This window comes from Fringilla coelebs (assembly GCF_963513975.1).
Source record: "Fringilla coelebs genome assembly, chromosome: 3".
NCBI lineage: Eukaryota > Metazoa > Chordata > Aves > Passeriformes > Fringillidae > Fringilla > Fringilla coelebs.
Genome location: NC_140030.1, coordinates 13,166,636 through 13,194,560, shown reverse-complemented (window position 1 = coordinate 13,194,560; position 27,925 = coordinate 13,166,636). Strand labels below are relative to the sequence as shown.

General features: G+C 37.6%; 1 protein-coding gene across 2 annotated transcripts in view; it reads right to left on the bottom strand.

Moving 5' to 3' along the window:
* Positions 1 to 27,925, bottom strand: part of NBAS (NBAS subunit of NRZ tethering complex) — a 159,498-nt gene that overhangs the window by 45,226 nt on the left and 86,347 nt on the right. For both annotated transcript variants that reach the window (XM_084203427.1, XM_084203428.1), the window contains 5 exons: positions 18,586 to 18,815; positions 15,492 to 15,602; positions 12,041 to 12,291; positions 9,764 to 10,098; positions 110 to 328 (listed from right to left, as the gene is read on the bottom strand). In XM_084203427.1, coding sequence (XP_084059553.1) covers positions 110 to 328; positions 9,764 to 10,098; positions 12,041 to 12,291; positions 15,492 to 15,602; positions 18,586 to 18,815 — 1,146 coding nt within the window. The remainder of the gene's footprint in view (positions 1 to 109; positions 329 to 9,763; positions 10,099 to 12,040; positions 12,292 to 15,491; positions 15,603 to 18,585; positions 18,816 to 27,925) is intronic.

Sequence of the window (27,925 nt, the reverse complement as noted above, 5' to 3'; positions counted from 1 at the left end):
TCAACAAAAGCAAAGGTAGAAAACATTAATAAAATATGACAGAAGATTGATGTCTATCACTGCTAGTCATGGTAATACTCAAAGCAAGCACTTGATCAGTAATCATTACCTGTTTGCTGCTTTTCAAATAAGTGATAAAACTGTGAGTGAGTGTTTCCAGATGAGCAAGAGATTGTTGCAAATGATTCAGTGTTTCTTCATAAGGAGCAGATGGGTTTTCAGCATCTTTCATGTCATTATCTGAAGTTTTTTTTCTTGATTTCTCACAAAGATGTTTGACTGCCTTGATAGCCTTCTTAGTCACTTCTATCCTGGCTTCAACTGGCAGCTGAAAAAGATTGCTCAATTATTTATTCATTCATTACCTGTACACTACTATTTGTATTACAGCAGTGCCAAGAGGTCAGGAGGCTCCACAACAGAGCACAAAACTAAATGAAGTATTTAATGGGAAACAACTCAGTTTCTGACTTGTCATTTATTAAAATGATCGGTATTCCTTTACTTTCTTCTGCTGTCCTTTTTATTGACTCATGTTAATTTTAAACCATATTAACTTTTTTCCTATTTATTTTAATTATTTTTGTAGACTGCTACCGTTATAATCTTTGATTTTGAATTCTTCACTGAGACATGTATGAGAATTGCTTTACAAGACTGACTGATAACTCACCTAAGATTAGTTTTGTCAGGTTGTTTGTCAGACCACTGTTTAAAATATAAGACTATAACCATAAGCAGAAACCCTATAAGGACTGAGAATTTTAAAATCAATCTATTTAAAGCCCAAACTATACAAAATACTTTTAAAGACCTGTACAACCATCTGTATCTAGGCATTGAACTGAAACAAAGTCTGACTTTCTTGTTTGGGAAAGACACAGCTTAGGCTCAAAAGTCCAAAACAAAGTCTGAAGTATGATTTTAGACATTCATGTATGATTTGCTCATTTGTAACTTCAAGTACAGTTTTAACAATGCTTATATATGCAATATACTTTCTAATGGGTGGGAGCATTCTCTGCCTGAACTCTAAACCTGAAGCATTGGGTACTTTTAACATCAGGTGTTTTAGTTACTGCAATACTGAACAAAGACATAAACAAGTTTAACTTTCAAGTTGAAATACACAAGGAATAGAACAAAAATGCTTAAATCTGTATGACACAGTGAATAGGAAATAAGATGAATTATCATAAAAGAGGGCAAATAAACTGCTACAGCATTATTCATACAAACTCCAAGAGATGTTTACAGCATGAATTTAACTAGCTACTTCTAAAGACATAAAAAGTTTGATAAGGATTATTTAGTGGAAAGTTTTACCATTTACATACTTCCTCCCCTAGATAAAAAGTCAGAAGTGAAAGATCTATAATCTACTCCTGTTTTTTTTGTGCTATTACTGTGAACCACACTAATGGTCTACTGGATAGTTTAAGGATGAAAGTAAAATGAGTGGACATTATTGTTAGAGCTAAGAAAGTTTGCCAGCTTGAACACAATACAAAGGGAATTTTACCATACAGTTTCAAATGCAAGAGAGTTCCATTCCCAATCAAATTAACTGAGTTTGTTCCTGTGAACAAGGCCTTAATATCAGGTTTTACTCTAAGCAAGGAAAAATTCATAGCCTCCACATCACATCAAGATGTAACAACGACAGCTGGATTTATATATCCATTTTATAAACATGATAAAAGAAGAAAAGAGGTACATATTTCATTTTTTTCTCTCCTAGTGTACATTCTAATGTTCAAAATGCAATTAAGAGCGATGCAAAAAGCAAACAAATTAAGTATTCCATCTAACTTAGATCCTAGAGAACACTGTCAATATACTGCCAGTTAAGAAGTCATGTTGCCATAAGCACATGCAGAATAAAGCATTCAGATAAAAAAAAAAAAGAATGAAGTAAGAAAATACAGCTTTTTTGCAAGCCTGCTTTAATTTTGCATTCCCATTTGCGTAGTGACAAAATGCAGCACTATGAACATATAATTTCCCTGGTTATTTTATTCCAAGCTATGAATAGCTCTCCTCCATACTTCGAGTCAGCTTCCGTAATGAGATTTGGTATCAGAACCAGTGATAAAAATGTAGCTTAGGGGTTAGTTCAAGCTTTGTTTGCATGTGAAGTGAAGTTTTATATTTAAAAAGCTTTTACAGTTTAAGAAGATTTTGAAATCTATAGACTATAATGTGTAATAAAAAAATCCTAAAAATCTCTTTATAAACCGAAGAACATCACATACTATTTCACCTCAACAGATTTTACTCCTCAGGGTAAAAGCTCATCTCATAAGCCTGTTCTCCTCAGAGTATCTAAGTACTTCTTAATAAAGTATAGTATGAGTATCATTTACTTGTATGTGAAGATGTTGACCCTGCTACTCTTGTTGCCAGTGATTAACAGGCAAGTGTGAGATTATGGCAACAGCTCCACTCCCTTTAATGGCACAGGAACCTGGGATCCCAGCAACACTGAAACACAGAATGGGTGGAAGGGGCCAGCAAAGGGCATCTGCTTAAACACAGCCACCTAGAGCCAGTGCCAAGGACCAGGTTCAGGTGGCTCTTGAATATCTCCAATGTGGAACAACCCCTCTTGGCAACTTGTGCCAGTGTTCGCTCACCCTCATCATGAAAAATGGGTTTTGATGTTCAGATGGAACAGCTGGGTGCAGTTCCTCTATCTGCTGCCAAATCACAGAATCACAGAATGGCCTGGGCTGGAAGGGACCTTAGAGATCACCTAGTTCCAGCCCCCTTGCCTTGGACAGGGACACCTTCCACTAGACCAGATTGCTCAAAGCCCCACCCAACCTGGCCTTGAACACTTCCAGGGATGGGGCATCCACAGCTTCTTTGCGTAGCTATTTTTCCTAATGTCTAATCTAAACCTACTCTCCAGTTTGAAGCCATTCCCTCTTTTCCTGTCTCCATCATGCTCTTGTCTGTCTCCATCTTTCCTGTGGGTTCCCTTCAGGTACTGGAAGGCCACAATTAGGTCACCCCAAAGCCTTCTCTTTTCCAGGCTAAACAATCCAAATTCTCTTGGTCTTTCCCCACAGGAGAGGTGCTCCTTCCCTCTCATCTCCCCCAACTCTTTGTTTGCTACCAGTGAGCATGACATTAGATGGCACAGAACACACCTTTGGCCAGCCCAAGTCAGCTGACCAGGCTGTGTCCCTTAACAACTTTCTACCTACTTGCAGCCTGCTCAGGGCTGAGATGTTGAGATAAAAATTAAGCCTTGACACCGTACAAGCACTGCTCAGCAAGTCAAAATCCTAGTGTGGTATCAACACTGTTTCAGTCACAAATCCAAAGCACAGCCCCACTGAGGCTGCTATGATGAAAGTTAACTTCATTGCTACCAGACCCTGTAAAATTCATCTGGAAAAAGTTTAAATGGAAGTTTAAGGAACCAGTTAAAGAAAAGATATTACTGAAGTTACCTATTAGTGAAGCTTCCTATTCCAATCTCAAAGTAGATTTAATTAAAATAACTATATAAATGAAAGGCACAAGAAAGTACCTTGCACTGATACTAGAAAAAGAAGTACTGTCAATATCCATGAACAAAACAAGGTCAGGCAAGGCAAATCAACTGAACTGGAGCACAGTGATAAAATGAAGCCAAGTAATTCAAAAAGTAACATCTGAATGCAGTCACGCTATGTAAGAACATTTCTTATACACCTTCAGGCAATGTCATGCCCTGTCTTTTTCCTTAGTGTTTTATACAGCATTAAGTCAATCAGCCAGACAAAAGACAGTGAACAATATTCTGTTCTGGTTTTTTTTCTTTTAACTGAGCTTTTTTTATACAGTTATTTTAAACACCATTTAGTGTCTTTTAAGTCAAGAAAATGATGCAGGTTAATGTTCAGTTGTAACAGGCTCTCATTCCACACCTTTTTGGCATGTGGTCAAAATGTGGACATTGTATTCCTGCTTGAGGAAGCAAAAAGGAAAAGAAAATGGTCAAAAGAGTACTACTGACTCAGAGAAAATAAGTCAACCTTTCAACTGAAATCACTAAGTTGCAAGAAAAGTTCTTTTAAATCTTTTAAATCAGAATTTGGGAAAGTAGTTATAAAAGATGGAATGTTAAACAAAAAACATCATCAGCTGTAGTCTAAAGGAAGTCTGCAATAGAGTACCTATGTAAGGAAAATTTCAGGTTCTCTTTCTCTACAGAAGACCAGACTGATGATACCACTGCTTATTATTCTACTTTTCCCATCTAAAGCTGTAGCATTTTCTTCTTCTAATCAACATATTGTGCCAAGCTCCATTTGTAGTGTGTGTTCAATAATGAAAACGCACTGATTTAAAAATATTGTTTTCATTTGTGTTTTTGTTGTGCTTGGCTTTTTTTCCAGAGTACTGTTAATCAAAAAACCATTAGGGCAATGACCTATGAGCTCTACAATAGATGGTTCCTTGAAGACATAACCAACTCTCTAGCACAATGAACAAAATGCTGGCAATGAAGGAATTTAAAGAAAAAAATCCCCAAACTATCTAAAATGCTTCACGAAAATCACAGAAACAGGAACAAATGGGAAATCATCACAGTAAGAAGTTGATATGATCATTGCTATAATTAACAAACTATGACATCAGTATTATTTAAAAGCAAACAGAGCTGCTGGGAAAAAAGATGACAGGTTCAAAATGCATGCAAAAATATAAGCAGCCATTCCAATGAATATTTGGAATGTCTCCCGTTTAGGAAGAAATCAGTTCCATACACACAAATAGCCTATTCTTAACATTACAGAGACTGAATGATTTATTGTTTAGTCAGAAAGACTTAAATAGTTATACAGAGTTAAAAGCATATCTGAATAGAAGTGCCACAAGCAGGAACCTTCTCAACTGCTTGCAGCAGTGAGCTTCTGTGGTCCAGGGACTAGCCCTTCTATGTGTGAGGAAGGCACTGACAAAGCCCTAAGGTCCTTGCCTGTTTCATTTACCACAAACACAAAAAAATATTGTATCAATCTGTACCTGCTTCAACTACATTAATCATGTTACTTCAGTTTAGTGAAGTCCCACTATGATGCATCTCTGCTCACACAGTTCCCACCACACAATGTGACCATTTACTGAACCCTTAAGGCCTGGGAACTGAATCTCATCTTCCAGCTGGTAACTTATTTCTACTGATTGCAAGAAACATGGGAGAAAAGAATCTCTGGCCTCTTAGCACTAGAAGTATCTAAAACCATGTCACATCCTGAACTACAGCCAGTATAACAATGTTAGTTGCCTTTTCATAAATGCAAACTCCTCATCCATTTCTCCGAATTTAGATATTCTCTCAATCCCTTTGCCCAGTCAAGCACTGCTCATTCAGTCACTGCTGGCTCAGCTCATGAGAAAGCTAAAACACAGAGTTTGTAGAAAGGGAGAGGTGAATAAAAGGGCCCCTGTCAAGGCTCATCACATTCCTGTCTTTGTCAGGAAGAACAAGGAGTTGCAGAAGCCACCACTAAACCCCTGTGTTTTCATTCCCTTTTGCAAAATTACACATTCTGCTCCCAGGTTTTCTGCCATATCCAAGTGACACACAAGCAGAAGCAGCTGCCTATTGCTTTGCTAGTCCACCACTGCCTCTCCTTACTTCTAGTCAAATACTGGAACAGCAGAGATATTTTGATGTCTGTTTCCTAAGTTCCAACATGGTGACAACAGCAATGCTACCTCTGAAGCTGAGCTCATGTCGCCTACAGCGCTATGTAAACAACGTCCCATTACCTCTTGAGACGTTTCTTGATTGTTTCTGACCAAAAGGGGTTTTTCCATGGAGATACTGTTCCACAAAAATACCAGTGGAGTGCACCTCATCATCTCCCTGGAATATTCTGTCTCTCCTCTTTCCCACCTTCCCCTTCTGACATTTTGAAGGAGTGAGAGAGAGCTGAGAGGGTATCCAGCATTTGTTTTTGGGATTTTTCTGCCAATGCACCTCTCAGCACTTCTAAAAAATTCACTTCACTATCTCACTGTAAGCTTCCTCTCCAATTTCTTCTATGAGAGACAGAAAGCTCAGTTGTCTCAGTGACAGTACAGATTATTTAATGATAATTACCATAATTTTTTGCATTTTGACTAAGTATCAGCACTTCCATGAAATACTTAAATATGCATCTGTTGTGGGAATAGGAAACTGATAAAGTAAAGTATTTACTATACTAGACTGGGAAGAAAGTGCTGAATTAGAGATTAAAAGAGTGAGCACATGACCAGGGCAGCCTCAAAACACATAAAATTTAAGTAACAGGTGCAAACCAAAAGGTTGCTTTTATGTATCATTTTCCAGATGAAAGGTAGAGGAAAGAGACCTCAGAGATAAGTCTACAATGATAAAATTTCTCATTGTACAATTCTACTTGAGAACTGAACAGGATCCTGAGGCAAAACTAGTTGCAGGCTGTCAATCCCAAACCCAGTGCATGGCACGTTAGATGATTTGACCAACTGTTTCAAGCACTTCCTTGAGCATCTTTCATGGCCAAAAAGCTAAGAGGTCTCTACTACAAAATTCTGCCTGACCACAAACCACAATCGTCTTGCCTTTTGTGTTTCTTTCCTTCTCTCTACTCTCAAGAGGGTAGGGAAATGTATTAGAATCCTGAACAGAAACAAAGGAAAATAATCAAGGTGTTTCAAAACAGACACACAGCGGAGGATATCTATTCTTTCCCTGCACCATTCATCTGAAAAAAAGGAGAAATAACCTTGAAATACTCAAGAAACATTAACAGCAAAAGTTTCAAGTAGTCAGCTGCAATGACTGCATGTAAAGACAGTACTTCCTTCTCATTAGACAAGCCATGCCCTTGCTACCTCAGTTCAGCTCAAGTCTGGCAATTAAGATCTCAGGATGAGTCTGAATCATTGCTCATAAGCATGAAAAAGTGCCTTTATGAGATAAAAGGGATCAAAACACCTAAGCCAAGACAACAGTTCTGCTACAAATGCTTCAGAGACAGCTGATGGAACTAGAGAAAACATGGTCTACTCTGACAGATTACATCATAAATTCTCTGCTGACAAAGTTTCTTATTAATCCAGCTAGCAATTTTTTTCACCAAATTCTGATATGGACAGAGGTTAGATGGGTTCTAATAAACCTATACTAATATTGTGGGAACTTTAAAACAGTGTTCAAAGACAGAACAAACTGAAATTCACCTCATTAAACATGGTGTATAAATACCTCAGAAAAACTCTCACAAACCAAAATAAAGAAGATAGACACAAAACACCCCTGGACACTTTATTGCCTTTCATTTCAGATAAAGTTAGTGAAGACACGTCTAGATCTTTTAATAAGGTAAAATCTAAGAAATCTCATTTCTCTTTTGTGCTTCACAGTAAAGATACATAAGGAAGCAAGGGTAAAACTTTATGCTAGAAATATCTTTGAAAGTAGGTTTCACTGGGCAAAAAGAAACTCCACATCTGGTAATATCTGTTACACACATGAAAGTGCATTCTTTCAAAACCAGGCTTTCAGCCAGATGAGATTACAACAGTTCATAATTTACATTATTACAATGCTTAGAAACCACATGCATTGGGCCAGAATACTTTCTCTGTAGAACATCTTATTCTGAATGCAAAAGCCTGGTACTAAGCACAAGCCTGGGGCACAATGAATTTTAGGACAGCACAAGTAAATAAATAGAACCACACCAGTGTCTGGTGGAATGAGAATGTAACAGGGCACAGGCAACCCAGAAGGCTCCTGTAATGCACTGATGACTTTCATGTCCTTCTCCAAGTCATAGAGGAACCAACCAGGAGAGGTGCTATGCTGGAACTTGTTTTCACCAGCAAAGGAGGACTGGAGGGGAATGTGACAATCAAGATCAGCCTGGGCTGCAGCAGCCATGAAGATCCTTAGTGCAATGAGGAGGGTGCACAGAAAGTTCACTGCTCTGGACTTCAGGGATTTGACATGGGATAAAGCAAAGAGGGACCCAAAAAGACTGGCTGATATTGAAGAATATCCTCCTTCAAGCGCAGGAACAATTTATCCCAAAGAAGAAGTAGTCAGGCTTTTAAAAATGCTAGGAGGCCTGCAGGGATTCACAAGGAGCTCTTGAAAAAACTTAAAACCCCAAAAAGAAAGCCTACAGAGGGTGGAAACAAGAAGAGGCACCCTGTGAGGCATATGAAGGAACTGTCCCAGCAGCCAGCAATCAGGTTAGGAAAGCTAAAGCATTGTTCAAACTAAATGTTGCCAGGAACACCAAGGGCTACAAGAAAAGCTTCTGTAGGTATACTGGTAAGAGAAGAAAGACTAGGGAAAATGTGGGTCATCTCTGGAAGGAAATAAGAAATGGGGTTACCTGAGACATGGAGAAAAGAGTCTCAATAACAGTTTTGCATCAGTCTTCACCAGCAAGTGCTCCAGCCATGCTACCCAAGTTGCAGAAAGCAAATGAAGGGACTGGCAGAGTGAAGAATAACCCCCTGCAGAAAAAGCTCATGCTCAAGACAATCTAAGGAACCTGAAGGTGCACAGGTCCTGCGTCCTTTTGAGATGCTTCTGTGGGTTCTGAGGGACCTGGTGCATGAATTTGCTAAGCCACTGTCCATCCATTTGAAAAGTTGTGGCAGTCTGGAGAAATTCCCACTGACTGTAGAAGGGGAAACAGAGTCCTCATTTTTAAAAAAAGATGACCTAGGGAACTAGAGGATGGTTAGTTTCATCTTGGTGACTGGCACGATCATGGTGCAGATCCTCCTGGAAACTATGGTAAGGCACGGAAATGCAGAGGTGGCTGGTGACAGCCAACATGGCTTCACTAAGGGCACATTGTATCTGACAAATCTGGTGGTCTTCTCTGACAAGGGTCCAGAACTGAGGGATGAAGAAAGGGGAGCTGCAATTGCTGTCATTTACCTGGACTGGTGCAAAGCATCTGACACTGTTCAGCATGACACACAAACTGGAGAGATGAACCACTTGGTGGATAAAGATTTGGCTGGGTTGGCTGCATACAAGGAGCTGCATTAAGGGCTCAATGTCCAAATGGAGAGCACTGACAAGTGTCACTCCTCAGGGGTTGGTATTGGGACTGGCACTGTTTAACATCATCAAAGACAGGGACAGTGGGACTGACTGAGCCCAGAGGAGGCCACAAAGATGTGCAGAGGGATGGAAAAACTCCCCTGTGAAGACAGGCTGAGAAGTTGGGCTGTTCAGTAAGGAGAGGAGAAGGCTCTGGGAAGATGTTAGAGCAGTCTTTAACACCTAAAGGAGGCTGCAGGAGAGCTTTCCAAAGGGCCTGTAGTGATGGGACAAGGGGGATGGCTTTAATGAAAGAGGGTAGGTTTATATTAGATTAGATATATGGAAGAAATGCAGAAATCCTCCATGGCAGGAAGGTTGGAACTTGATGGTCTTTAAGGTCTCTTGCAACCCAAACCACTCAATGACTCTATGATATACACAATATCTTATTCTCAGTTGAATGAGCACACAGGGACTTTGGGGTTCCATCAAAACTCTCACATCCACAGATCTAACTCCCCTAAGTGAATAAAAATCCCTTCTTTTCATACTGGCTGTCATAAAAAGAAAGGTAGGCACAGCAAGGTTTACAAATTTATCTTTAAATACTGCAAAATGAAAGCTGTAACATCTCCTGGGACTTTCTTCTTGATACTATATTGAACTCATATACTATGTGCTTCACCTGAGGACTAAAATTCTTTAAAAATATCTCCTTACCTTTGTGACAGCTTTGGGAGAAAAAGTAATTTCATCAATGAAAGTAGCAATATCATCTGGATCAAGTCTATCGAAGTATTTGGAACACATATCATATGCATGTAGCCACTCATCCATGGTTTCTGGTATTTTTTTAATGAGATGGTGATCACCATTCCAAAAAAGCTTTTGCAACCACACAGCATAAACAGAACTTGGTGATAGCATGCTGCCATCTTTTTTAGGAATTTTGGGAGCCAGTTTGGAAATAGATAAGATATTTTGACTTGTAAGGATGGGCTCCAATGTTTCCAGCGGGTTTTCATTTTCATCTGTTAGTTTTTTGTAATTAAGACCTAGTGACAGAAGGAGAAAGAGGTAAAAGTTATTCATAATTAACACTACTCACATTCCACAATTACATGTGAAATAATGAATACACTAGCATCTGCAGAACTAAAAAGACTCTAGCCCATCCCCTTTTACAAACATAAATACTGACTTATATTTGATGATATCCTGGTGCATGTGAAATTTCTCAATCCATGGAACATATTTTAACATTCTATATCACTCCAACAAGGGGGAATGGGTTCCAACTGAAAGAGGGTGGATTTAGATTAGATACATGGAAGAGATCCTTCACCATGAGTGTGGTGAGTCACTGGAACAGGCTGCCCAGAGAAGCTGTGGATGCTCCACCCTGGAAGTGCTCAAGGCCAGGCTGGGTGGGGCACTGAGCAACCTGGTCTAGTGGAAGGTGTCCCTGCCCATTGCAGGGGATTGGAACTGGCTGATCTCTAACATCCCCTCCAAGCCCAATCATTCTGTGATTCTATGACACACCCAAAAAAAGCAGATTCTCAAAGCAGCAAGAACATATATATATAGCATATAGAATCATGCTAGAACTTAAATGTAAATCCCAGAAAACCTCATGCAAGTCAAGGCATAAGTCTTCATTAATTTAAAATATGTATTCTGATCATGTAACAACTGGTACTTACCACTTAGGAAAAATTGCAAGGCACTAACTACAAGTAAACTAAATAAGGTCAGCTAGAGATAGGACATGTAGATCTATTTACATCAACATTTATATAATCAAGAGTCATGTTACCACTTTGCTTCCCAGAGGAAGAACATCCTTGCAATTAATTTACCAACAACAGAAGTATTTCTAGAAATGATAGTATTTTATTGTCTTTGCATATAATTTCTAAAGTAACTGACTTGTATTGCCATGTTCTTATTCATACACTTTGGGCCTGCAACCTCTGTAAATCCTTAGCTGTCCTCGACTCCTATCTCTAAACTATGCTGAACACTGAGAACTTTGATTAGGCATGAAGAACAAAAATTTAATTTTTTACCACAGAAACTAATTTATGTCTGACATATGTTCCCAGGACTTTTTTTCTTTTTAATAAATAGCTTTGAAGGCAAATTTTCTTTGGCAAGCATCACAGAACTTGATTGTTGAATAACATCAGTAAGAACTGAGGATTATCCCTCCTCTCCAAAAAACTGACTTTTTTCTTCCTGCAATACATGAATTCATATGCAACATCTCTTCAAACTCTGCATCACAGTTAGTGTCCAATACACATTAGGTTCCAATATTGATCAATTAATTCATCCTCACAGGAGGTAATGCCATACAGCGTATTTTTCATTCTGAAACTGGATTTGGAGTTGTACAACTAAAATTCAAGATAGCATCCAACTAACAAGCAAATTGAAAGTAGTATTTCAAGTTTCAGAATGCTTAGCAGCTGCGTATTTTACAGTAATTGTATGAAAATGTAGGGCTACAAAGAATGCTGCAATTCTGGGAAAGGAAAAGGTAACATCAAGGGTAAAACATAACAAAAAATTATCCTCTTTCAGACAAACAAACACAAAATGCATTAAGTCCCTAATATATTCTGTAATTCAGACTCTTGAAAGGTAAACTTTCTTAAGTCCTTTTAGAATATTCATGTTAAATTTGTAGGGTTACAAATTATACTCTAGGAACTTGATATTTTTCATTTAAAATTTCACTATGAAATATCACCAATAATTTTAAGTTGCATCACTAACAGGAACCTGCTGTTGTTTTTTCTTGCTGTGATCAAATAAATTTCCAGTAAAACAAAGAGAGAGAACTTGTGACTATATGAATTGTATTCATCTCCTTTGCTCACAGAAAAGAAAATTACCAGGAAAACAAACTGGCTGAGCATAATCATACCAATACTTACATAATAAAGTAATAAATACAGTTATGAAGAAAACAAACAGGTACTCTCTTACCTGGTGCAACTGCTTTGAATTTTTTCAGGAGTCGGATGTGAGTTTCAGGTTTAAGAGCATGGTTCACCACTTCTGAGCAGCCACAGTTTTCCAGGAGTGTAAAATAGTAAAGCAAGCGCTGGTGATCTTGGCCTTCAATACTTGGGTAAACATATTTAGCCATGTGTTCATGAAAGGATTCAGGACTGGTTTTCAAAGTCTCAAACAGACCAAGACTTTGTGCTCTTTGTTCTATTTCCAGTGTTGATAACCTGTGTTTAGAAATAACTTTTGCTTAAAGGTCTGGATGTGCCATGAAAGACTCTTACAGCTGCACACCTGGGAGACAGGACAATCCTTTCTTCTCTTTAGGGTCTCACTCACAAACATTTAGGTAACTGTACAAATTGTACACTCTATAAACAAAGCTAACAACTCTTGTATTTACCAATCCTGTTACCTGGGACACGCAGATTAAGGGTTATGAATACTGAAGTGGGATTCAAAGCAGGACTTCACATCTGTGAGTACAGCTCACATATGTAAATGGAAAAAATACATCCAGGGTATGTGTAAAGGAAGACTTTAGTAAACAAACTAACCAGCCACTTGTGGCTGAATGATGTTCAAAGATCCTACTGCCCACTTAGAAACTTTCCCAATTCATTGCATTCCATTTTCTGTAGTTGATGAGTACCTGTGCACATCTTGGAGAGATATTACCACTGAAAATTGGCTCTTTCCCAGCAATTAATCTATTTGGAACTATTATTTATGCTTAGGACAGTTTACCAAGACTTTGACAGTTTAACAAGTTGCTACTCAAACTGTCATCCACAAAAGCTTATGAAAATATCAGTAAGCCTTAGGTTGACCTCAGTCTCACTGCTTCAGGAAATTCTTCCCTGAATCTTTTGAAAAGAATACATTAGCTCTTTCACAGTATGAATTTAGACACCTCCAGCTGACTACATAAAAGATAATCACTCCTTTTTTCCTCAGCTGGGAGAAAAATGCGTGCATATCATCCTAAGTTTATCTTTCTCAACTGAAAGTTTTACCTAAATCCAAGGAAAGAAGTAACCTACAGATGATTCCTACCTTGAGTCCCCCCCAGTCCAATCATATGGCACATTAAATAAACCATTTCATTTCAAAATCTGATGTCTTCTTATACCATTTGATTTTCCTCTTCTTTAAAATTGATTAAATTAGAATTTCATCATTTCCCTCCCCAAATACACATGCTGTAAGTTATTGTTTCTCTTTAATATTCAAGTAAAATGTGTCTGTTTCATTCTTAAAGATGATTTTTTTTACAGCAAATACCACAAACACAACCTTCTCAGTTTAAAAACTGCTTAGGGAGAATAAGATATTTTTTAGTTATTTTTACATCTATGACCTACCCCAAGATGGTTAACATTGCAAACATTCTTTTAATTCTATTGATTCTTCTCATTTGTTATTTTTTCTACAATATTAATGCAAACAGGTATGGTATGAATAGAAATAAAGTGCCATTCATATTGGGGAAAGCAGATACTTGGACCTGATGTGTCTCAAGACTGTGATGTAACTGTTTTTTTGTGTTCACACCCAAAGTTCAAACTAAAAGCTAGCTGAGCATTAAATTATATGAACAGGATTGTCAAATGTTTGCAGTGTTTTTAGGGCAGGGTTGATTGCAGATAGGAACAGTTTATAGTGTTGTTCAGAAAGATTCTGGAATAAGAGGTTTAGTGATCGACAAACAAGATTTTGTGTTGCTGAAATAATAAATTGCATTTTATAGAGTTTTGATCATCAAATGTGATCAGATTCCTCAAAAGAAATAACTAAATTTCCACTTAATTTTTATGAAATGTCATTCTGAACAATTTTCAGACTCATTCCACAAAAAAGGTCAATTCTTTGTCATGAAATAAATAAATAGTTAATACAAACTATGTTAATACAAATTATGAAGCTCTTCTGAGCTTCTCCCTATGTAGAGTGGCTTATAGAAATACTGCATGTTTGGTTAAAGAGATTAAGTCTTAGAATAAACTTAATTTCAGTTAAGAATGAATGCATAATGAAACATCTATTATTAATACCATAATCCCAAGACTCAAATATACTGCAATGGTCATTTGCTGTCAATCAATTTTAAAATGAGATAATGATAAAATAAAAATATGCTCAGCAGCATATTATGCTATTATACATCAACTTTGAAGGTGTTTTTTTTGAATTTCACTAGAGAAAATATGGTTACTTTGTTCTTCTGTGATTTCAGAATTCTGTGAATACTAACTCAAGAAGGACAAGAATAAAGAAAACAATAGAAAATTGTTTCAAAACACATATTCGAGTCCCAGAGGAGGCAGCTGGCTCTTCCACACTCAGCACAGTTGCCATGTTTATATCCTGTCTGCTTTGTTTAAAGCAGTAAATAATTTAGCAGCATCAAAATTTAGAGGGTATGACTTCTCTGTTTTTTGGAGGAAGTGAAGAAAAATCTCAGAACATTATTTCATCTTCTCCAGACAATTCACCAGGCTTTGTTTTTTATCCCTCATATTTTATAAAATGTTTCAGTGCTTTTTAATTAATAGTTAATGTTAAGGGACATACCAACACTGCTGCAAGCTAAAGGTGCTTTAGGAATGTAACACTTGAAACAAACCAAATTAATTTGATCCTATCTGTCAGAACAGTAGGTAAGAGCTGCTGCATTACACAGGGAGCTCTACATCACTGTCCTCTGCATGTGCTATTCAGACAAGTAGCTTGGTCTTCCATCAAATGGGTTTATTCCTCTTTCAGTAGGCAAAAACTAGTAGGCCTGACATGATGTAAGAGCTTAAAATAAATAAATTTAAAAATAAAGTCCCTGAAGCCATTGTGGAATAGAGATTATGAGCACCCCTCCCCTTATGCCACAGCAGTGCCAGGTTTGGTCTGCCATAATCTTTTAGGCTAGAACAGTTTCAGTAAAACATTGTTAAAAGAAAAAGCCTGCTTCTATCAAAAAATGAAACTGATATGAACAGATGCACAATGTGAATAGGGATATATTTATTTCCTCTATTATGTAGAATAGAGGTTAATAAAGATTAAAAAAAAAAAGAGCAACTATCAAGTTTCAGGATACATTACAGGGACTGTAAGAGTAACTACAGGAAAAGTTGCTATTGGAAGAAAGAACTAAATACTCCAAGTTGTGGAAACCTGAACACAAAGTCCTGGAATACTCTGAAAAACAGTAAGACACATATGGACTTTTAACCTTGCCTGTAACAGCAGTTTTCACAGCTGGCTGCAGAAGCATTACGTGGAAAAGACAAAAATTCCCATACTATCCCAACACAAGCCAAATGAACACACAACCCAAACTCCACCCCCAATATAATTCAATTCTGTCATACATTAGCATTTATTCCTGTGTAACAGAATTGTATGTGCATTTACAGAGGAGACAACTTACCCACTGTCAGTGAATAAAAATTCCAGGTGAGTCATGTAAACTTCCCAAAGTGGAACATTGTATCGCTGAGCCAAAGAAATAGCAATTTTATAGACATTTTCTTCAAGTGTCCTGGTAGAGGAGTGACATGACAGAAAATAAGGGAAAGTTATGTTAAGCCCTATGAGATATAATATGAAAATAAATGCTTACGTTAGAAAATTCACTATGTCTTTTTCATAAAACAAGAACATAGAGAAATTTTTAAATGAAAATACATAAAGTGTGTCTTTCTGCATTTACTTATACTTGGTTCTCCATTTGGGGAAAAAAAAAATAGAAGAAAAAAAACTACAAAGATATTTCAAAGACAGGAACCTACTCCACAAATGCTGGTTCTCAATGGCAATTTCTAATCAACCCTGTGCCAAAGTAAAAATCTCAGTTTTCATTCCATTTCAATCACACACAAAGTGATGAAGGATGTAACTTGTCACAGTTAGCATTTATTTGATTTAGTTGCAGCACCTGTGGTTTAGCACAACTGGTATTTAAATCCTCAGCGCTCTTCCTAGTAGTTCACAGACAAAATCACTCCTAGTATTTGTAGACTAAAATGTGTGAACATGTCCACCTCACTCTGTCCTAAAATATTAAAAACTGCTTTTCTGTTAGTGCATAAACCCTTTGACAAGACAATAGATGGAGAATATGGGAAAATATTACAGCCTAAAGTTAACTTCCTACTTATCTTTACTAATCCAGTATAGTATGCTTCAAATAGAGATGAATGGTTCTTGTTTCTAAACTGGCATAGAAGCAATACTGTAAAGGCTAATCCTGGGATTTTTGGGCTTTGATTTCAGTTTGGTTGGGTTGGGTCTTTTCTCTTCAGGATAATTCCAAGAAAAATGCTATCTGTGCATAATGACTTTCTCCCAGGCCTGTCATGAACAACTTCTTTAAAATGTCCTTGATATGAATCCTTGAGGAGACTCTACCTGAGCAGGGAGGCTGGGCAAGATCACCTCCAGAGGTCCCTTCCAAGCTCAGCCATTCTGTGATTCAGTTGCTTTAGTTGCAAAATAATCCAATCAATCATACAAATCAGGAGGGGCTTCTGCAACTAGTGAGATCCTTTCCTCCTGGAACTTCATAAACTATACCACAATCCTCCCTTCCTACAAGTGGCATGCAGCAGCAGCCTAAGGCAGTGGTGGTTTAGGGAAATTATACCATATAACTGAAGAACAGTACAAGCAATTTATTCATTGTCAAGGTAATGACAAAAGCAAACAGCTGTTGCACAATGAAAAGCTGAAAAAAATGTCCATTACCTTGCAAAGAATCTTTTCACTTTCTTTTACATACCCCTTTTCATGCCCAGCCCTGACTGCCTGTTGGTCTGAGCCCAAGGACTGCCAAAAGAATCCCCACTGAAGGTGAGCACAGGCACACTTTGGATGTATTGTGGTGTTGCTTCCCCAAGAGTGGTGCAAACTCAACAAACAACAGCCTCCAAAGATATACACAAAATATGGAAGATAGATAGACAACTACTGGTTAGCTAGTTTTAGCAAATTGCTCCTTTAGTACAAAGCTCTTTTGTGAATAAGATGCAATCTTTTCCAGGTGTTGTTCCTTTAAACAGCACTTCATAAAAGATTAAAAAACATGAGGCACTTAATTAAAAAATAAGAACAAATATGCTACACAATTACATTGAATTTGTGCACCTTTTCCATTAGAAAATGCAGATTAAGACTCCACTGAGAAGATTAAAGCAAGGAAGCTGCAAGCTGAACAAGTAATTAACTGGATTTTTGTAACTGCCCAATATGGAAGTGCCACTCTCATCCACTTACTAAGAAGCCCTACTTCTAACTCTTTCATATTGTGTTTTTACCTCTACTTACTGTAAGGAACTTTCTCTTCATATTTACTTTATTTTACAAGAGACAGTTTCTATGAACTCTTGGGTGACAATGTAAGTAACCCTGCTGTAATCAAAGTAAGCACCTGTAGTAAGAGAAGACTACTTGTACTGAAATTGCTGTGGGTAGTCATCAAGATGTAACCTGCTGACACACTAGACAGATGAGCTTAGTAACAATATATACCAAGCAGGCAATTCCAATGGAAACATTAAAAGATGATTAAAAGCTATTTTTATGAAAGCAGTGACAAAATCTGTGCAGGTACAGATTTCACAGATGTAAAAGCATCAGCTTAGTGTCCAAAACCCGACCTTATACAACCACTTTTATTTGGTATATCAATTCCATTTAGTAGCAAATTTCTATTGGAATTGTAGCTAGGAGTAGCTACACATGTGGAAAACTGAAAATATTTAAATATGCTCTCAAAAGCTTTAGGCAGATATCAGCTGAAAATCTGAGATTATATTTAAAGCTTATTGCAGAGAACTCTTCCTCTGACAGTCTGTCAACTAGTCAACTGGGACTGTCCCTAAAATATATGTCATATTCATGACTTGTTTACAGCTTGAAGTACCTGCATGCAGATATTAATTAAAGGTATTTTTAACATGAAAAGTACTATCCTATATCTTTCTTTTTTTCTATTCTGGATTTCTGAAAGGTGAGATAAAAGCATGCTAAATATCAGAACATTTGTGAAGTACTTCCAAATTACTACAGGGGAAAAAACCAGTGATATACAGCAGTTCTAACTAAATTATTAAGATTAAAAATGTTAAACAAAGCTTTTTTTTCAACTATAGCTCATTCCAAACTTTGATGCATAGGCATACCGTAATAGATTGCTAGGGCAGGTTTACAGGAGATATAAGGTAGAGACCAAACCTTCACCTATGCTCTGCTTTCATTAATCCCTGATTAACTTTAATATTAGCAGTTAGTAAATGAAGAGTTATAGATTCAATTATAAATCCATTTATTTGAGCAACATTTCATTTAAGAGGAGCAGTTACACAGAAAAAGCTCCAATTGTAGCAGCATTACAGCATAAATCTTAAAAGCAAGTATATTATCTCTCTAAAGGTCAGCACTACTTTCAATTTACTCTCCTAATTTAAAGCTTAAAGCTATTCTATTCTGAAACAGAGAAAACAAACCTAATACACATTACTTACTCTGCCAATCCTAGTATTGTTTCTCTCTTGTACTGTGCATCTGCTGTAAATCTCTGCACATCCACTCCTTTGCCAAGTCCTTGCAGAGTCTGAGCCTGAGTGAAGTCCAGCAGTCGTTCATTGTAGTAATGCAGCTGATTTATCAAACTGGTGATTTCTTCAGGCCAGTCTGCCTGGGCATACTGAGTAACATGTTTTGTGACCATCTGAATCAACTCTTTTGGATCAGCCTGCAAAAATAACAGACAACAAACTAAAAAAACATCCCTGTTAATTCTGAACAAAAAATTATCAATATATAATTGATCCCTGTGTTCAAAACTAGGAGATTGTATCCATTTCTGAGAAATTTTAAGTAAACAGAATTTTAAATTTTCTGTAAGGCCCATGTGCTCTGATATTATAATTTATCCTTTTGGAACGTTTTAGACTACTCCATATGATACAAATATTTTAAAAAACCCCAAACTTACCTCACCAAATTAACAGCAACAATATTTCACTATGACTACATTTATTTGTTTTTAAATTCCTCATTTCTATTTACATTGCAACTAGACAACTGACTGATCAAACACTGAAGTAAAAGAAAAGTTACTGAATTTCTGATAGAGGATTGAAGAATAGCTTTTAAGTGTTGAGAACTAATATTTTCAAAGAAATATTGCAGGATCCAAATTACTCGAAGCATTGCCTACACCGTGAATCCTCAAAGACTAAAACACTGATCATCTATGGCCTACAGCAACCTCACTTTTCAAAATACCTTAATCACAAATAAAACTTACTTTTCTGTGTTAGAAATTACACATCACGTGCATCTCTTATAAACAATTAACTTCTGTAGTCAAAAATCCTCATAGCAAAGCAACAATTTAGAACATGAAGCATAAAAAATGAATGCATGTACTGTGAAGTGTTCCAATTTATCTCAGCATCTGGACAGTGGCACCTCCACTTGAGCAGAGCTCTGTGTAACATCTAAACACTTGGCTTACTCAATACCTTGATTTCTCTCTTCCATGAAAAATGAGGGCACCAGCAGCTCAAGGCCAAAAAATGCACTGTGACTTCTGTGTGGCATCCACTGAGGAAGGAGTACCTCCAAAAGAGCCACCAAAAATACCTTAGGATGCCAGTGTAGATGAAGTATTTCCTAAGAGAAACAACTGATGTAACTGCTGTGATCTCAAAAATGTTGAGCAATATACTTTGGTTTTTTACTACAAAATTGTTCTGCTACATTAGAAGACAAACTTCTGAACATTGACTAGAGTGCACAGCTGGGTAAAACATGCACCAGAAGTTTAAACCTTGAGGCGTGCTTTATTTTTTCTGTGACTTGCTGGCCTTCTATATTGATTTTCTTCCAAGTACCTTAATTGACAGGCTGCTCACCAAGTCACATTAAATGCTACAGGGCATCCTTTTTCCTCTCCACTCTACACTTCTAAACCCTCCAAACACTGTAAACTCATTGGTTTTATAAACAACAGCAGCCCTTCTTTCAAGGCTGCTTAGGAGATTGGTAGTAGAATAATAAAACTTCACAAAAAGAGACAGGCAAGCAGAGCAGTGCCTCTACAACAGCATTATATCAGCTGGAAACCCATCCACAGCTTATTATGTACTCTGGTATCTCATTCTACATGACACACTAGAAAACAGAGCATGGAGACAGGGTAAGCCAGAGCAAGACAGGGAAACATGTTTAACATAACTGCCTAAAACCTCCAGTCCACTGAGAAAGGCAGGTTCCTCTGACAACCTATGGGAGAAAATCTGCTCTCTTTTGTTAGCTTTCCCCTCTCTCCATTAAGGCCCCATTTGTTATACTTCTGTAAAAGCAACTGTGTGTAATCTTCCATGCTGCCTGTTTATGGTCCCAAGGACCTTATTTGGAAATAATGTCTTGGGGTCTATTAGTCTCACTAATGTCAAATTTAGAAAAAAATAATCTTAAACTATGTGAATATCCATGTATATATAACCCCACATATTTATGGCAAAATCAAGTGCAAACTCTTCAATCTAGAAGATAAAAATTATACATTTAGATTAAGAAAACACAACTGCAGTTTTTTTACTGCAAGTAGTTTCCAAAGATTGTCTTATTCTGTTCACCACCTGAAATCTTTCAATCAAGTATTATCCTCCTATCTCTTAAAAAACCTATGGCCCAAACTATTGCATATGAATCTGAAATTAGAGAAATCCCACACTCTTCTGTTTGGTATCAAGATAAAATTAAGAAATACAAATTCAATGTAAGTATTCATTTTTTAACATCTTCACATTTTAAATAATACATATATTTTAGAAGAAAAGCACAACTATTTCTACATCCATTAGATACCTAATTCAATTAGACATGATGCTTGTTCTAATGAACAGTAAGACAGTAAAATCACTACAGCTGCATCACGTGTTTTCAAAAAATGTTTTAAAAAATTTTAATTGAAAAAACCGTAACAACCAGCTAGTAACAATACCTGGCCATGAAGAAAATAAGCAAAATCAGTCAAGTCTGAATCTTACTGCAACATTCACAGAGTTTTTCAATTCTTGGACATTCTTCAAATTGTAAAAGACAGCAATTTGTGTAAATACAAATGAATTTTGACAAGACCAATAAGATGCCATATTCAACTTGTTCCCTTTATAACATCACCTGTCAAAAACCACAACAACCCCCAAAGAGCTACTACAGAATTCTGTTGGTTTTCAGAGTCCTTTGGCCAGTTAGAAATTGTGCTTAGGTGTCCAACTCCCCAGTTTGCCAGATAATCTCCTCCAGTACCTCTAGATGGATGTTTGAAAAAAGCTCTCTCTCCTGTGATCATGCAGGAAGGGCATTTTATATGCATACATGGTAAACACATGGTAAGCCACAAGAGCTGACCCAAATGTATTCACACCCTTAACTCAGAAGCCTCCCTAGCATTGCCAGGGGAAATCCCTCAGGAACCCCCTGCCAATGCATTTCACTCAGCTCTTGGGCTATCACTATATTTGTGCTGACAGACGCCTTACTTAGGAGTTAAGAAAAAAAAAACAAAATGGAGAGAAAAGAAAAAGCACACATCACTTCAGCATAAAGCTAATTTAATTTTGCTCTTAGATGTGATTTACTCAGCACATGTTTCTATTCCTATTGCCCTACTGGTCATGTTTCTATCCCTATTGCCCCACTGGTTGTTATCAATAAGCCTCAGCAGGGATTCTGGGTCAAGCTGAGTAAATGTTTAAAGGAGTTCTTTTTTGATCACCCTCTGGAAGTGACATCAGTGAAGCCCCTCAATATGTGTGCCACTGTGATAGTTTGAAAGTAACAGTGGTTTTATAAGGAAATTGGAGATTTTGATCTTGGAATGTCTGAATTAATCTTTACTTTTGTGGCTTTTTTTCCTGGCAAGTTGGTATGCCTTTCTCCTCTTCCGATCTACATAAACTTAATTCAGTCATATGCATCAGAAACAAATTAAAAAAAAAAAATACTGTATGAGCTATTATGCTGCTCCTCTCCTGCTCAGAAGTGGCAATAATTTTACAACTATGGTAATACTAATAAAAAAAGACTAATAGAATAACAAAATAAAAAATAAAATGCTCTACTGTGAACACTTTATCACTGATATAATAATAGATCACTGTAAGGCTATTTGGCTTGCTTACTTCTTTTAAGACCAAGAATCCACCCAATTGTTCTTAAATAACATCTTATTCTTTTGATTCTGTTTTTAATGTAAATAATCTACAGACTGCAATACAGAAATGATCAGAAAAACTGATCAGAAAAACTGCTTAGATCAGAGGCCAATCCACTCATAATCACCTCAAAGACAAAACTGACACTGTGGACCTCTCTAGATTGAGGTTGCAAAGCATTTCCATCACCTTTTGAACTGTCTTGGCAATGGGCAAAAGCTGCTACTGCAGTCAGCCACGGAAATCCAAAGGGGAAGGCAGAGGACAGGCTCCCTTGTGCCCAGATCCCTGTAACATCAGGTTTGTTTTACTCCATTTTAAGCAATCCTAAGAAAGGTATCAAGCTCCAGAGGGAGACACATACACCAAGCAAAATCCTCATGGTTAGCAAAACAAGGAGATGACAGCACATGAGCAGGGGCATCCAGGGAGCAGGGTGTAACATTCCTGCTGCAGACACAGTTGCTCTTTGCCCATTTCTCTGCCTCTGCAGTTGCTGCCCATCACCGGTGCAGCTGGGAACCAAACCACACCTCTAGAATGTATTCCTATTTCAGAAAGGAGAGGTCTCCCTTAATCCTTGTAGCAACTGCCACAGTCCTTGCAGCGAGAGATTCAATGTGCTACAAATTTGATGGAGAGGAAGGCAAGAAAAAAAGAATGAAGTGAAGCACATAAGACAATAATTTTCCTCACATACTGAAGCAGGAAAAAAGATTTACAGGAAACAAAACAGTTCACCCAAGAAGTAAAATCCTGAGCATGCCTGTTCACTGAAGAAATACACTCCCTATCTCCACAGGACAGCTTTTCATTAATTAAATTAATGACACCTGTCTTCAAACTTAGACTTTTGTAGTGCCGTGAATCAAAAGTACTTGAACTAAGATACAGCGCCACATGAATTTGGGGTAACCAACCTTCCATATCACAGCTGTCTCACATCTGATCTGCCCAGAGGAAAAGATAAAACGTGGCTAAAATGGAAGACCAGAACATCTCAGAAATAAACCTTTACTGTCACATCACACAACTGCAAGGATACCTCAACCTTATTGTCCTTCCACTGCTGCAGCTACATGTATTGTGTGACAACAGTTCTGGTCAGGATCAGCTTTCATGACCATTTTTTATAAGGGTACAGGAAGCATCAGATCTCATCACTCACCAGTGAAATCACACAAAGTCAATATAAAAGAATACCTACCAGAATACCTTCTGTAAGCTACAAGATGCATCAGGATCAAGTTGTACAAACTTACTTAAAAATTAAGTAGAGAATCTATTGCTCATCTCACCTCTATTGTTAAACCTGTAAGCCTTACTAATTCAGACATTAAAACAATATTCTGTTTCAGATTTAAAATCTTAAATCACCTATCAGAAGTTTTTGTAACATACTCTAATGCCTCAGCCGTAATGAAATATAATGGTTTTAAAGCCTGACCATACTCTTAAAAAATGCTTCTGACCACAGTATGGTACATGGTACTGCAAACAAGGTATTTCCTACTGTACTAAAAAATTTGTATCTGGATTATGTAGATCCAGGAAGGCAGCTGTGAATTTAAATTCCCTAGCCTCCCTTCCTTCCTTTACCACAGATTTCATGCAGATGTATCTTTTTTTCCTGAATGTTTTAAAGTTTCATTCCAGATGTATGACTGTATCAAAGCAAAAAAAAAGAAAAAATCACTTCTGGATCACAGCACTGCTGCAGGAATAAAAAAAATTTTAAAAAATTGCAAGAGGCTGCTGTTCCATAATAAAACAAAAGTAATTGGAAATGTTATCCAGGAAGTTGTTTCTATAGTTATGTTAAGTGACTTGTGTTTGAAGAGTTGAACAAATTGCTCTAGCACTGTTTTCATAGAACCACAGAATGGTTTGGATTGGAAGGGATGTTAGAGATCCTCTTGTTCCAAGACCCCTGCCATGGGCAGGGACAGCTGAAATTAAACCAGATTCCTCAGAGCCCCAGCCAAAGTGGCTTTGAAGACTTCCAAGGATGGGGCATCCACACCTTTTCTAGGCAACCTGTTTCAGTGCCTCACCACCTTCACACTGAAGAATTTCTTCCTCATACCTAATCAAGACCTACCCTCTTTTCAGATTAAACCCAGTCTAAATCCTCCCTCTTTCAGTTTAGACGTGATGTCCTTTGTCTGGTCACTACATGCCCTTGTAAGAAGTCCCTCTCCAGATCTCTTGTAGCCCCTTCAGGTACTGGAAGGTGCTACAAGGTCCCTCCTGATCCTTCTCTTCTCCGGGTTGAACAACCTCAATCCTCTCAGACCTTCCTTTTAAGAGAGGTGCTCCAGCCCTTTGAGCATCTCTGTGGCCTCCTCTGGAGCTGCTTCAACAGGCCCACATCCATTTTGAGGTTCTGGCCCCAGGACTGGACAGAGCCCTGCAGGAAGGGTCCCACAAGAGTGAATGGGCAGAATCCCCTCCTCGCCCTCCTGCCTGCACTGCTTTTGATGCAGCCCAGGACTCAACTGGCTTTCTCGGCTGCGAGCACACATCACTGGCTGATGTCGAGCTTCTCTTCAGAGAAACACTTTTTTGCTTTGATTTCTATCAGCTATTCCAACAAGAATGAGGAATAATTTCTCCCAAGAGTAAATGTTTTCATAGGTTTTTTCCTATCTTGTGCTCTCTTACAGATTTTCTGATTGATAAGTCAAGTTGAGGTAGAAAAATATCATCATTTCATCTGACAGCTCTTTTAGTGAAAATAGCACACGATATATAAAAGGTTAAAGTGTCAACTGAAAGAACATTTCTGAAAATAGAAAATTACTACATAGTTTTGAGTGAAGTGTCTACTAAATTCATAGCATATAATTCATTTCCCATTTGCAGTCAGCATTACTCTCAGTAAATAAGTGCCATGGTTTTGGTAATAATCCTAACCTTCTGTCTATCTCCCTTTTTTCTAAAAAACAAATCATTGTGCTTTCTTTTTGAATAAATGATGTAACTGGCCATTCTTTCAGAATATGTCTTTAATCTTGATCTATATGGTACCAACTGTAGTCATACAGACGTTGGGACAAGCATAAACTCTTACTGCAAAACTTAACTGCAGTATTATGCAATTTCAGTTTAAGTACAACACTGTTTCTTTTTAATTTGTACACTTACTTAACTTGATACATGCAAATATTTCTATATCTTACTAAAGGTTAATAACTAGATACCCCAAGAGCTACAAAAACACTTAACTTCATCTTCCCTGGCAGCTATTAAAATGCCAGAAGCCATATATTTTTCATCCTGATCCAAGAGCACTGCTAGCACTTCTAGAGAAGTACAGTGACCACCTTACATTTACTGGGATATACATTTTCATTAGTAGTCTGCTCAGCTAAATACAGAGGCCAATCTAGCATTTAGCCTAATTTCTCAAAGACGTTAAAAAAAAAAAACAAAAAAACCACCAACCCAAACCAACCAACCAACAAACCCCATCAGCAAGGAGTCAAACAACTAAAAAACAAAGGGATGGAGAAGTCTACTCTCATATGAATGAAATTTTGGTAAAATGTTCTTAATAATTAGATGACTAGCAAATTTCAAGCAGGTTGCCTGCAAAATCCATGATGCTCACTGACTGGAGAAAACAGTTAGAGAAGCTTGGAAAAGGAAGGTAAAAGAGAAGATAAAACTGCTTGACTAGGGTAAGACTGCTTCAAAAAGCTGTTGGTCACCTCTGTACTGCTTCCCAGAGAGGAACAAAACCCTTCACAAGAAGGAAACTCATTAGCACTTATCCCAGCTATCTCCCTCACATGAAAAATCACTACTATGTCTCCAGAGAAATGTGGGCAAGCTAAAACTCAACCCTCTGCTGAAATGAAAGGCTAGTTTGAAGATCCTTTTTTCTAAAAGAAAATTTCTGAATAGCTGTCTAAAGAACAACACTTACTCTGCTTTCAGAAGTAGGATTTGACAGAATAGTTCATATAACCCTAGAGAAACAGAAATAAGCAAGCCTGTAAGCATCTCATTTCATAAGTACACTTTATCTTGAAGAAATGAAACAGGGGAATCGGGGCAACACCTAACAACTATTTAACAATAGGTATTTTCTGAGTCACCCAAATATTATTTGGTCACAACTAAGAATGGCAATACTTTGTCATGGTGTGTTCTTAACAAAGAAAGATGAAGATCTGTGAAACACTGGCTTATCTGTATCAAACACATCACAATCAAAAGAATCTACTTGTCACAATCTGGCTGCAATGTCCCTAATTGCTGGATTAGTTTTTCAGGGATCATACCAGAAGATGTTCAAAACTAACCATATTTGCTGGTAGTTCAGGAGAGCTTACTTGAGCTTTAAGCCTTTGGACACACCAGAGTTTAGTGATTTCTCCATTTTTATTAGCTTAGATATTCACTCATTTTGAAAATGTGTGATTACGTGTTGAGACATCACTGAAAAATAAGCAAATCAATGAGGAAAACTCACAAAATATGACAAGCTAGAAAGGAAATTTTAAGTGCTAAAAAAGCGTCAGGAACGTGTTTTATAAAAAATGGTAAAGTTGATAGAAAAAGTTCTAAAAAGTGCTCAAAATCAGGAAGGCAGCTAGAGAAGTGGCAGGATCCCATAGAGAAAAGGTGTGGAAGGAGCAGTCATGGGTAGGTCCACAGCAGTAGGAATCATGAGATCTTTGTGTCAGCCCTCACTGCTGAAGATGTGGGGAGAGGAGCCCCATGAGTTAAATGAACTGGAAGGGATCAGTTATGTGCTTGCATGCCATGACCAGCTGGCATTCATCCCTCAGTTCTGAAGGAACACAAATGTAAAATTATGTGAAATGGCAGGCCAAGGTGCATCAACATTTCTAAAAATAACATGCCAGAGTGCAAGTTCCATCTAAACAAAAAAGGATGTAAAAGGGATCTCCATAAGGATTGTAGCCCAGCAAGTAAAATGTCCTTCCCTAGTAAGATGGCAGACTACACAACAAATATTAAGACCAATGAGTATTAAGAGACTGGTGGGAAAAGATCAGCATGGCCTCTGTTCATTGGCTGGAGGGCTAGGAGGGTATCAAAGAGCACACAGACAAACAAAATCAAATACACAGAAATCTTGCAAAATACTTTCACAAGTTTTCACAGCAAAGTCCAACCAGAAAACTGGAGCTATTAATGGATTGGAAGAACTGTCCTTTCACTAACTGAAATCTGGTGAAACAAGAGATAGATAGAAGTTTGGAGATCACTTTAGAGAGAGGAAAGAGTCAGCAGCAGACCACTGCTGAGACCACTTTTATTCAGAATCCATTACTGATGATCTAGAGGAAGACTCTGATGATACTAGGGTCTTTGAATTCTCCCCAAATCAGTTGTTAGTCTGCCTGGTAGTCCCATTCATGGTGCCTTCTGCCACTGTCCTCCTTTTCCCTGGTTCTCCTCTCCATGACAGACTCTACAGACACAAAGGAAGACCAATGGGAGAGTGAACAGTGCAACACAAATTCAAGGAATTATACACTCATCTCTCCCAGTTTTGCTTTTCTAACTATCAGGTATGCATTAGACTTGAAAACAGAAGCATACATCAAATTCAATAGATTCACTTGTCAAGTGTTAATGAGTATCAATACCTGAA